Source organism: Cucurbita moschata, unplaced genomic scaffold (assembly GCF_002738365.1).
Source record: "Cucurbita moschata cultivar Rifu unplaced genomic scaffold, Cmos_1.0 Cmo_Scf00041, whole genome shotgun sequence".
Lineage (NCBI taxonomy): Eukaryota > Viridiplantae > Streptophyta > Magnoliopsida > Cucurbitales > Cucurbitaceae > Cucurbita > Cucurbita moschata.
The window spans coordinates 355,356-367,321 of NW_019268557.1; the positions used below are offsets into that span (position 1 = coordinate 355,356).

Below are 11,966 nucleotides of genomic sequence, written 5' to 3' on the forward strand. Positions count from 1 at the left end.
TTTTTTTTTTTTTTTTTTTTTTTTTTTTTTTTTTTTTTTTTTTTTTTTTTTTTTTTAGTTCATGTCTTACCAACCGAGGTTGGGCTAGTCCACCTTAGATTAAGGGCGAGGTTCAGACAAAGAAAGGCTTAGAGTGGATACCTAAGCACCCATAGACGAGAAAAGGCGTAGTAAGCGACATGCTTCGAGGAGTTGAAAATATGCGTAGACTTGGAGATTTCCGAATAGGTTGACCTTTCAAATTCTGCCGTCCCAGAGGTAAAATTTGCGAGGGATGAAATTTTCCGTGAAAATATTTATTTAAAAGGAAAACAGTTAAATTTTATATCTGTTCAAATTTTTAGGTATGAAAAATTTGCGTGAAAATATGTTTGCGGATAGAAATGCGATGGTTGAGCATTTGCGCAGCAAGGTTTGTCCAAAGTACCAAACAGAGAAAAAGGTCGTCGAAAAAGGAAGAAGGATTTTAAAGCGCTTTGGTTTGCTTCCCCTTTACGCCAAACCCAATCTTCGTCCCATGATTGTTCCTTAACCACTTTCAATCACTGTTTCCCCTTTCTTCCTTTGCCTAATTCACAAGTTTTTTCCGCGTTATAATAGTCTAAGCACAATCGCCTCACTCTTCACTTCGCCGTTGAGGAATCAACGATTATGATAATTCCGATCAAACCAGTAGCGGCGATGGTCGTGTTCTTGCCACTCATCGTGGCGGTCGCATCCGCGCTGGAGATACGGCCGTCGGAGCACGGGCTGGAGTTTCAGAGCCCTCCGCCTGCGGGAGAAAAATCGTCGCCAGAGATGCGGTCGTTCTTCGTAGGAACATCGTCGCCAATTCCGGATACAACATTGCCGTTGCCGAAGGCGATGAATTCGAGCGAGGCGCCGGGATGGTGGACCCACCGTGACGGTGGAAATAAACGAGTAAGAAATGCATTATTGGTGGCGACGGCGGCTTGTGGAATTACAGGTGTCACTTTATTAGTGGGTTCTACGCTATTCTACATTTATAAGGTAAAAAATCAAACACCATTGCCATTATCTTCAAATAATAATCACAAATAAACATATCAACAACAATCATGATCCCTTACTTTGTTCATCTCTTGAAGTAGCGATAAATTTCCCAGTTCCAATTTGTTCTTACCATATAAGAAGTCGTATTGTACTGATCATGAAATTAGACAATTTCATTGCCATTAATTGTTTGTTGAGAATCTGTCTGTACTCTCACGAATCAAAATAATTTGGGAATATCAATAGAAAAACAAAAAGTTCGTATCATTTTGTTTCTAATTGCTTTGCCTCATCCATAAGAAAATAATATTCTCATCTTAATTTTACATGTAATTATAGTAACACATGGAGACTGGAGATATTGAACAGATTTGACATCAAAATGATTAGAATAGGAACAAGATAATTATTATATTTAGTTATTTACTACTTTCTTTTTTCAAAAGATATGAATGATGAAATAAAGGTTAAAGCTTTTGGCGTTAACTATGATCATCCCATTGATGATTCTTTTAATTAGGATGGTTCCTTATGATCCGTTTAACTTATTTAAAAACATGTAATTTAAGCCAACAACATATCGCATGGAGTTAGAAGAAGGAGAAAGCAAGTGAAAGAAGTGATCAGATTTTGATAACAGAAAGCACGAAAGTATGGATAGACAAAACTTTCATCTCAGTATAGAGAAGAAAAACAGACCAAAAAAATAAAATTACACAGTACCGTTCTATATAAGAAAGACTATACCAGAAAACTAACCATTTGAACTTGAATGAATTGGGAGGGATTTATATGTACCTATTGTTCAAGAGGCCATCCATTCCAGCTCTAGATCTAGTTCTCCTGATTCCACATTCTGAAGCTTGAGTGTCATCTCTTGCTTCACCTTCCCATCGACAATATTAACGGTGCTATCGCTCATGAGAGCATTATCGTGCGATTTCAGCCATTTTCCAATTTGCATATTTGAAAACAATCCAGCATCTCCAAATGCCATTGCGGATGTTATCAAGGGCTGGAGATCAATGTCTGCTTCTCCCATTATGTCGTCTGCTGAAAACGTGTCATAATCGTATACTTGCTGCAATTTGGTGACAAGAAGCAGCGTAACCGTGAATAACCCCATAGCAATAGATTTTGATATGTGAACGTGATCATGCATCATAATGAGAGGCGATGTCACGACTAAACAACAGAAAGAAACCCAGAAAAAAAAAAAGTGTAATTGTTGAGCATCGGAAACGAAGGAATTGAACTTAGCCATAGACCACAGTAATGCATCAGACAAGAAAAGGAAAATGATCGTTCTGATCACGGTTTCCATCGAGGACAAGCTTGGTATAGACAGACTATTTATTAAACCTTGAACATTACCAAATTTCTTTCTCTCGCATTCTCTTGTGCAGCTGACATGAATTTAAACATGTAAATTTTCATTTCAATAGCAAGAAAGATACGTTAGTAGCAATAAAATGGCAGTCTGGCCACTATACTAATGGCCAGCCTATGAGATGTCAGTTAATCCCCATTTGCTAAGTGCATGGAGCAGCCTTTTAGGCTTAGAATTTGAACAAAACATGGAATATTCTACATTGTGTGCTGCAGAGAAAATAACTTAGAGCCACAGGTAGTTTTCAACCGAATACCAATATACCCTTCTTTTCAGAATTGATGGATTGGTACTTCTGCATTAACCGACGTGTGCTATATCTGACATCGAACTAATTAGACGAGCATCTAAAAACACACTCACCATCCAAACAAGATGACAGGTATATTACCAGCACCAGTAAGCATGGAGCTAGAACTAATAAGAAAAGTAACTCGAATTCTTCAGCAGACTAACAAAGAAAAAAAATTATAACCATCTCATACAAAATGCTTCCATACTGAATATGGGTAGAAGGTAGATTTCCAGATGGTAATTAAATTAATTGATGGGAAACAAACTTGCAGTCATTATGTTAAGATTAGCATGATTAGTTAAACAGGGGAGACCATGTAGAAAGAGCTTCAGAAAGACTTACCAACTTTAAGGATCCAAAAGATTGAGGTACAGATAGCGTCAGTTCCTCATTCCACACAGGGTTCAAGTTGCTCGCGACTACACATGTCTGGACAGTCTAAAAGAAAAAACCGCATAATGTTATAGTCTTTATCAAGGTGATGGAACAGAGCAATCAGTAATTATTAACATAATCAAAATCTACGGCAACAATTTACAAGTAGATGGATAGCAACACGAAGGAATTGTTCACAAAAAAGTTGGCGAGAAAACTACTAACCTGTCGTCCAAGAGTCAAGACTACATAAGGATCGCTTGTCATCATATCCCTGATAGCTAAGTTTGTCCCTTTAATCACTTTGACCTTCAATAATCCAATAAAGTCTACCATACCTTCCTGCAATTGCTTTAAATTATAGAGCTAGCAGAGTTTTGGTAAAATGAAATTAATAAACTTACGCTATAGGCTAGATCGTCATTACTCATTAGTCAAAAACAAATTTATACTTCCACATCAGAAAGTATTTCCAATATGCCCTGAAAATGTTTATATGGTAACCAAGCATGAAGTGCGCATTTCTTCTCTAAACTAAATCTTAGGAAGAAACGTGTGAAATGTTATAATGACCTATGATGATGTTGTCTTCACAAATGAAGGTATATAATTGCAGGAAAACTAATAAAGAAAAGATATAGCAAGAGCTCACTTGTTTTTGTGACGAACGAAAACTGTTCATGACCCTTGTTGCAAAGTTTGCTTGGATATTGCTTTTGTCAGAGTGGGCTGATGAAATTCTCAAGCTCGGTTTCAGAAATTCTTGAAGTTCATATTTGGATCTGTATAGGAAAATTTATAGGAACCACAAGAAGTGTGAAATTCTTGGAAGTGACCATTCATTGAATCATTTCTGTTGGAATTTTACTCATAGATGACTATTGCCTATTGAATTCAATGCCTGTTGATCAGCTCTCAGCATTCAAAACAAAGTAATATGCTGATTATTTACGGAACTATAAGGGACCAGATGAAATAATATCCCAAAAGTCCAGAAACAAAGAACAAATATAATAAGCGTTGATTGTTAAACTTCAATAGAAAAAGGCAAGTCAACAAGTACAAGGTTATGGAGAAGATGAATAAGAAGAAGAGTCACTTAACATGGATAAATTTCACAGTTACTTAATAATTTCTAACCGAATAAATCTTGAACGTTGTTCATGGCTGGCATCTGGTCCAGGTTTTGAAAATCCATCAGGAATAAAGGCTTCATAAATTGCATTTGCAGAAGAATTTCCTCCAATTTCTATCATGGCATCAATTTCATCATCATTCCATTCATCCAATGTCACTGATAACACCTGGCCCAAATCAATAACCATGTCAGAAAAATATGTGCACTATTTGTATTGTTAATAGAAAATGAAAATCAAGAACTTGGAAATGTCTTGCAAAAGATATACATAATGAAAGTAAGAAGTAGAGTAATTATAGACCACACGTTTATGTTTTACACAACATGTATCGTTTTTGTTGGCAATTAAAACGCAAGAAGCTTTACAAGTCAAACTCGACATATCCCTCGTGTAAAACCCTCCTCCCCAATGAAGGAGATTCGATATGCTTGGAAATTTATTAAGAGACGAAAATAAAAGAGTGGGGGAAATTTTTTTTATTTCTCAGGTGATACACCGTTGATTACTGCATATCACGTGCACTTTTTTTTTTCACCTTTGATATATGTGCACCAAGGCTTCTGTGAACGCCGCAACATTTCAAGCATATAAAGACTCCAATATTTGCTGACCTGAAAAGAACATCCACCTAAATGTTATTGAGACTAAAAGAATAGGCATGGTTCACATATCCAATTCAATAATCTGAGTATGCAATCATTAGCTAGTAATTTCTAGTTCTCCAGCAGGGTATAACATTTCATTCTATTTGACAACCAATCGAACAAAACTTACGCCCATTTAGGGTCTGAAGCGCGACAATCCGCACAGAAGCGATTATCCTTTAGGAGCAATAGGTCCCTTAGCCTTCTTTTGCCTGAAGAAGACAAGAAAAGGCCTAACATTATTTTCAAGGCCACAATAAATACAATTTATGCATGTGTAGCCAATAGTTTAATTGGTTAATATATGGTTGAAACTCCAATTTCAGTGAGGATACCACCTGAGCCAGGCCTCCCAAGTTCCATTGTACAATTATTTGTGGCTCTGTCAGTAATCGACGATCATCCAACGAATCCTATGGTTCAACAAGCTGCCTTGAATAATTGGACCAAAGAAAACAAAAACAAAAACAAAAACAAACACAAGAACAAAACACTAAAAGGACCCCTTAGACTCTGAACCAACATAGATACAAATTTACATTAACGCTTCTTTTGATAATTAACAAAGAATAATAAGGATTGGGAAAGGGATATAATAAGCATTGGGAAAAGGATATAATAGAACAAAATCAAACAATGCTGTCAAAATTGATATTGTACTAGTTCAAAATGAGGCTGCCATCAGCAACGGGGCACCCAAATTCTTCAATTGGAGGATTTGCATATCAAAGACGACTCAGTCCAAGGAAAATGAAAGTGAAAGAACGTTTTAAAACCTCAGATGCGATCCTTCCAATGACGAGAATATACTTGAGATTCCTATTTTGGTCTAAAACAGAATTTACAAGCGCCAGAAATTATATCCTCTCAGCATTCAAACATTCAATGCGGTCGATACATGCAGAAAGAACTAAGCTCAAAAGTTTCCAATAACAATCAATCGCTAACAGGAAGAGGATTCGTGTATAATCTGGAAAAACAGCCACCAAATAACCAATCAGAGCCGCCTGAACAAGCAACCCAGAATAACAATATACCAAAATCAACGCGATTGATAAAGATTGACAGAGTTCGAAGAATTTTATAACATAGATTTCGGTTTTTTTTTTCCAATGATTGAAGATTGCATGCAGTGAATAGAAGATCCAAGTAGAAATCATAAATACCTAATGAGATCGGTCCCTCAACAAAATCGCTGATCGGAAAGGAAGAGAAATAGGAATTTGACCGGACAATCTGAATCTTCAATACCCTATTGATGTGGGTGAATGAAATTTGCAGAACTCTTTTGTTCCACCCTTTTTTCTTTCATTTTTATTTTATAATTTTTATTTTTTTATTTTATGAGAATATTGTATGGATTATTCAATTTTGAGAGGTCAGCCATCAGCATCTGAAAGCCACGTTCTTCACTGTCGTTTCTTTTTTCTATAAATCTTTTCTAATTTCTTTTTTAATATTTTAAATTATATATAATTTTACTTTTAATCAATTTTCTATAAATCTTTTCTAATTTCTTTTTTAATATTTTAAATTATATATACTTTTACTTTTAATCAATTTTCTATAAATCTTTTCTAATTTCTTTTTTAATATTTTAAATTATATATAATTTTACTTTTAATCAATTTTCTATAAATCTTTTCTAATTTCTTTTTTAATATTTTAAATTATATATAATTTTACTTTTAATCAATTTTCTATAAATCTTTTCTAATTTCTTTTTTAATATTTTAAATTATATATAATTTTACTTTTAATCAATTTTCTATAAATCTTTTCTAATTTCTTTTTTAATATTTTAAATTATATATAATTTTACTTTTAATCAATTTTCTATAAATCTTTTCTAATTTCTTTTTTAATATTTTAAATTATATATAATTTTACTTTTAATCAATTTTCTATAAATCTTTTCTAATTTCTTTTTTAATATTTTAAATTATATATAATTTTACTTTTAATCAATTTTCTATAAATCTTTTCTAATTTCTTTTTTAATATTTTAAATTATATATAATTTTACTTTTAATCAATTTTCTATAAATCTTTTCTAATTTCTTTTTTAATATTTTAAATTATATATAATTTTACTTTTAATCAATTTTCTATAAATCTTTTCTAATTTCTTTTTTAATATTTTAAATTATATATAATTTTACTTTTAATCAATTTTCTATAAATCTTTTCTAATTTCTTTTTTAATATTTTAAATTATATATAATTTTACTTTTAATCAATTGCAAACTTACTGAAACGAATTGGATCATCTCGTTGCGTTTGAACTGTCTTCTACCCGTTTTTTTCTTTTTGTTATTTGGAAATATTTAATATTAGACTTATTTTCCCATTTTTTAATATGCATTTTTTTTAAATATTTTTAAAATGTCGTCAATAAAAAATAAAAAAAATGCTAGTCGGAATAAATAAATTATATTTTAGATAATTCTCATTTCAATCTTTTATATTTTTTAAATTCACAATTCTATTATTAATATATTAACTAATTCTTAATTAGGTAATTTGTTGATTAAATTTTTAATTTTTAATTTTTTTTTTTGGTTAATAGGTTTAAACATAGCTTAGATGTAGACTTTTAACCAATAGATAAAAAAAGAACGTTACGCTTAGTTGTACGTGTTTGAAAATGCGTGTTTGAAAATGCAATAATTTAACGACACATTATAATCCAATAATGTTGAAAGTTTTGGACAGTTCAAAATAAAACAAAAGAGTGGTGATAGAATTGAAATCCCAAAGGAAAACTAAAGAGAAATCTGTGGTTGAAAAACAAATCATGAAGATCAATGATTAAAGACAGAAGGGTTGCTGAGAGTTGGATTCTAAACTGAAGTTTATTCCATTTCCAAGCATCATACTCAAACAATCACAGATTAAGGTGCTCAAAGGTTCCTTCCTTAGTCTATGTAATCAAGAAAAAATAGTATCGACGAGTCGAATAACGTGGTGGTACCCGCGTTATTCATCATCTTGTGGAATTGAAAGATGAGCAATGCTAAGAGTAACACAGAACAGGAGATGAATGCAGGCAGGCACTTATACTATGCAACTTCACTTCAGTAAACTTCAACATGCCACTGTTTGTTCTTTTTAAGTTGTGAAAGCTTCTCTTCCCATTTCTCACCTCTTTGCTCGGCAACCTTCTTCAGAGTGTCCTGAATTCCAGGCATCATCCCCTTCAGTCCACAGAAGTATATGTGAGCCCCGCCGTCCAGGAGTTTAAAGATTTCGTCGCTGTACTCCTCAATTTTGTCCTGGACGTACATTTTCCCTCCACTCTTGTTCTTTTGCTCCCTGCTAAGAGCTCGATCGTAGCGGAAGTTTTCAGGATAGTCCTTCAGATACTTGCTGAATTCATCGTCGTATAAAAGACTATCGACGTTTGCCACTCCGAGAAACAGCCAAGCAAGTCCACCGAATTTGAATGTCGGTACAGACTCCATGAACATTCGTCGGAGATAACCTCTGAATGGAGCAACGCCAGTGCCAGTAGCGATCATTATGTGGGTGGCATTTGGGTCGTCTTCAGGAAGAAGCATTATCTTGCCAGATGGACCTGAAAAAACAGATGCTTTTCTTTAACTAACAGCAAAAACGAAAAGAAAAACATGATTTCATCCTAAACTTTTGATTTTTGGTTGAATAAATCCTTAAGCTTTGTGTTTAATAGACCCTTCACCTATTCAACATAGCATAAGCATAGTCATCCAAACGGCAGGAAAAAGAAAGCAAAATTTTACTAGCTATCCACGATTCTCCTCTTACGCAGTCAATGAACCATCAATACGTACGAAGATTTGGCCAGTCGTGGTAACTCACCGGTCCATCGACAAGTAAAATTCCGATCAATTATCATTGACAGCCTGCTAGCACCAGGCAACATAGACTGATGTACTATGTTGAACGATCAAAACTTCAGTGTATATTGCTTAAGAAAAGACGAATTGTGATATTTATCTTTATATATTATGTTGATCCAAACAAGTGACTGCTGAACTTAAAGCCTTCATAGCATCAAATCAATTACTAAAAATCAATATCTAATAGTTTGTCATTGTATAGCGAGCTCACAAAGAAATCTTATTTTCTGGAAAATATGCAAACCTGTGATCTGAACTTTATCTCCGGGCTTCGAGTCGCATAAGAAGTTGCTGCATACGCCGTTCTTTGAAGGATCCTCCTTTCCAGTTTCAGGGTCATAATAAACAGCACGACGAACACATAAACTAGCCGTCTTGCCATCAAAAGAATCTCCATACCTAGTTGATGCAATTGAGTAAAGGCGAACATTGTGTGGATTCCCAGGTTTCTTCGGGTTTTCACCCTGTGAAACAAGTGAAAAATTATTAAGTTCTAGCTGAAGCTTAACAAAAAGATGTCCACAAACAAAGACATGGCAGAGGTTACAGTGGAAGGTAAAGATACCTTATTAAAAGTCTGGTAAATATCATAAAAGCTAAAACCCGAACATATTGTAACATAAACAGAAATTCATGATTGAAATAAAACTTGGATCTCAATAAACCATCTTAAAAGTCTAATAAAATGTACTAACACTGAACATCTTAGTCTGAGCACCTATATCAAGACTCAATGCAAAAGCAGGGGAAAGGCCAAAGCATGAGTGACTTACTGGAGGAATAACACCATAGCTCTGACCTTCCCAATAGGGAACATTGCCGCCATGATCAATTACAATATGACAAGTCTCTCCCGGTGCTTTTGGACCAACGAGTCTTTCAACCGAAACGATAGTTGCAGTGTAAGGTGATTTTGGTTTGTATATATTCAATGGAGGCTCTTTGGCATCTTCAAGGTCTAAAGGTGCAACAGATACCTTCGGTGCACTTGTTTGTGGCACGGACATGCATACTGTTTGCCAACCTCTTGCTCGAGTGCCCCTTAGATTCAAGTTCAGAGCTGAGACAGGTGACCATGACTTATCATGGAATCTTAGGCTATTTGTCTGTAACAATGTCATATGAAGTTATAATGAGATTTACAACACATTAAATAGAGAACAAGCATATTTTAAGTTCTATTTCCACTAATCAGTCGACTTAGGAACGCACTTGCATGCCTTTCCTACTAAACGCGGAAACGTCTATCAATGAAAACATAAAATTCTCGAGTTGTCCCATGACTGACTTTTCCACCCTGCTCGTCACTCCCGCACCACAGAAGGAGACATGATAATTTCACCAACCCATGTGTGCATTTTGAACCAGCAGATCCAATAATAAATGTAGACAATCCCTTTGGGCAATATAATTACTAGATGTACCTCAAATTATGTAGAAATCTCACAAAACTCACAAGGTTATGATCTTGATGGTTTGTGTGATGGGTACTCTCGTTTGTTTATTGCCGTCAATATCATTAGTTTAAACTATACGCACAAAAGCTAATAATTGGAAGTTCTGAAATGTCGTTGGTCATTGATGTTCCTTTCGTAAGTACTCGCATGTATAATAGGGAAAGAGAAAAAAAAAAGTCGGAATTTAATACCTTAAACACTGATCTCTTGACAGACAAATCATTTCCAACTGGAACAGCGACAGCCACCTGAAAGAATTCCACAACAAAGATTTAAATATATAGCGAAAAGAAAACAAGCGTGTGAGGTTTATTCACACATGCAACAGCGAAATAAAAAGGAACCCTAAAACCCCGCGAAACTTATTCGCCGAACAATAGCCCCACTGAGCTCTGGGGAGGAAAAATTCAAGACGATCCAATACGATTAAAAGAAAAGCAAAACAGAAGAAAACCCAGAAAATCATAAGGATTGTGCACCACTTCCGACCAATTAAAGGCGGGAAAGCAGAAGAGATGCTGTAAACGAACCTGAGAAAATGTGGAATGGGCCATTTCCGAAATGCAGAGGCTGTGTATGAGGAAGAAAGCGATTGTAGAATTGTGGAAGATGGGTAGGTCTTATATGGAATGGAGGATCGATCATACACAGAAGAGAAGCAAGTCAGCACTCGATCAAAATCGCGGCTTGTTGTGACCCTTTGGGGACTTGCAAGGGACGGGTTTGGCTTTTGGCTGCTCCAACTTCTGTCATATTAAATCCCCCATTCACGTGATCGAGCCTACTTGAAAGCCGATTAATTCTATATTAAAATCTTAAACTACTTTAGGTGTACTATTCTATTCAAGAACCCGTAGCCGAGCTAAACTTGTATGATAGCTTACACAACTAGTAGATATTGTCTTATTACATCTTCACCATCTTTTTCAAATAAAATAATCGAAGAACTCTACTCCAACTTCGAAACTTATCTATCTTCTTATCTAATATTGAAATCTAAAATAAATAAATAAATAAAATAGTAAATTTAAAATAATACACTTGTTTTGGTATGTTTTACAATTTGCTAATAATACCAAAAAAAAATATATATATATTTGAGAGAGATGAAAAGAATAGTAAATAAATGGTCAATAAACAAACCCGATCACAGAGAAGGAAATAAATTATAATTCTTCATTTTAAGAGTGTATTTTAGGCATAATAATAATAACAAGTTATGATAACTATTACTTTAATAAATATGGTAATTTTTATTTTTTGATAAACTTTAATTCAAATAATTTAAGTAACAAAAAATACGAAGAATATAATCTAATTATAACATATGTTATGGGTTTTAATATTATTAAGTGTTTAATTTTTTTTTCTAAAAAAGTTTTTTTTAATAAGATTTACAACCATTAAAATGACTTGATTAATAAAAAAAATAAAAAAATAAAATATTTTGTAGTGCTTGATTGACTTCTTCCGACCCCACACCGACAACAATAAAAAGTAATTTCTTTTTTTTTTTTCGTTTTGTTTTATGTGTTTTTACTGGCGGAGGCGTACCCCAGACGATGGGGTCCACCAGCAGGTGGATCCCACCCAACCAGCGACCAGCAGCCACGACCCCATCCACTCACTTAATGGAGGACCCCACTAAGTTCCTGGTCTAAATTGGCCACCTCATCACTCGGTCAGCAGATTTCTCTGCCCGAACTGCCCCCCTCCCCCATTCTCATCGCCGCTCAGACACGCGGCAAAAAAAAAAAAAAAAAAAAAAAAA

General features: G+C 34.3%; 3 protein-coding genes across 3 annotated transcripts; 1 reads left to right on the plus strand and 2 right to left on the minus strand.

Annotated features, from left to right (window-relative positions):
• The first annotated feature begins 179 nt into the window (after positions 1-179).
• On the plus strand, positions 180-1,062 carry LOC111433017. Its single transcript, XM_023069900.1, has 3 exons — positions 180-228; positions 345-412; positions 601-1,062. Exons 1-3 carry the CDS (start codon positions 180-182, stop codon positions 1,060-1,062), a joined length of 579 nt encoding a protein of 192 aa, XP_022925668.1.
• A 563-nt stretch (positions 1,063-1,625) lies between these two features.
• LOC111433310 (probable ADP-ribosylation factor GTPase-activating protein AGD13) lies at positions 1,626-6,175 on the minus strand. The gene is made up of 9 exons (XM_023070320.1): positions 6,024-6,175; positions 5,196-5,270; positions 4,988-5,069; positions 4,749-4,824; positions 4,215-4,378; positions 3,727-3,856; positions 3,300-3,416; positions 3,042-3,137; positions 1,626-2,095 (listed from the first exon to the last, which is right to left on the minus strand). The coding sequence occupies exons 2-9, from the start codon at positions 5,218-5,220 to the stop codon at positions 1,820-1,822; spliced, it is 966 nt and encodes a 321-aa protein (XP_022926088.1). The 5' UTR covers positions 5,221-5,270; positions 6,024-6,175; the 3' UTR covers positions 1,626-1,819.
• A 1,518-nt stretch (positions 6,176-7,693) lies between these two features.
• LOC111433211 (ferredoxin--NADP reductase, root isozyme, chloroplastic) lies at positions 7,694-10,995 on the minus strand. The gene is made up of 5 exons (XM_023070180.1): positions 10,726-10,995; positions 10,387-10,443; positions 9,512-9,844; positions 8,983-9,202; positions 7,694-8,434 (listed from the first exon to the last, which is right to left on the minus strand). Exons 1-5 carry the CDS (start codon positions 10,747-10,749, stop codon positions 7,935-7,937), a joined length of 1,134 nt encoding a protein of 377 aa, XP_022925948.1. The 5' UTR covers positions 10,750-10,995; the 3' UTR covers positions 7,694-7,934.
• Positions 10,996-11,966: the final 971 nt, after the last annotated feature.

Bases quoted from the DNA above. Each gene is read 5' to 3' on its own strand.
- LOC111433211 (XM_023070180.1), bottom strand. From the start codon at position 10,749: ATGGCCCATTCCACATTTTCTCAG. The intron at 9,845-10,386 runs GTATTAAATTCC...ACATTGTTACAG, and splicing joins TCAAGAGATCAGTGTTTAAG to ACAAATAGCCTAAGATTCCA. The intron at 9,203-9,511 runs GTAAGTCACTCA...CTTGTTTCACAG, and splicing joins GCTATGGTGTTATTCCTCCA to GGTGAAAACCCGAAGAAACC.
- LOC111433310 (XM_023070320.1), bottom strand. From the start codon at position 5,220: ATGGAACTTGGGAGGCCTGGCTCAG. The intron at 5,070-5,195 runs GTGGTATCCTCA...TGTCTTCTTCAG, and splicing joins ACTTGGGAGGCCTGGCTCAG to GCAAAAGAAGGCTAAGGGAC. The intron at 4,825-4,987 runs GTAAGTTTTGTT...TGTTCTTTTCAG, and splicing joins GCTTCAGACCCTAAATGGGC to GTCAGCAAATATTGGAGTCT.
- LOC111433017 (XM_023069900.1), top strand. From the start codon at position 180: ATGCTTCGAGGAGTTGAAAATATGCGTAGACTTGGAGATTTCCGAATA. The intron at 229-344 runs GTTGACCTTTCA...TCAAATTTTTAG, and splicing joins ACTTGGAGATTTCCGAATAG to GTATGAAAAATTTGCGTGAA. The intron at 413-600 runs GTTTGTCCAAAG...GCGTTATAATAG, and splicing joins TTGAGCATTTGCGCAGCAAG to TCTAAGCACAATCGCCTCAC.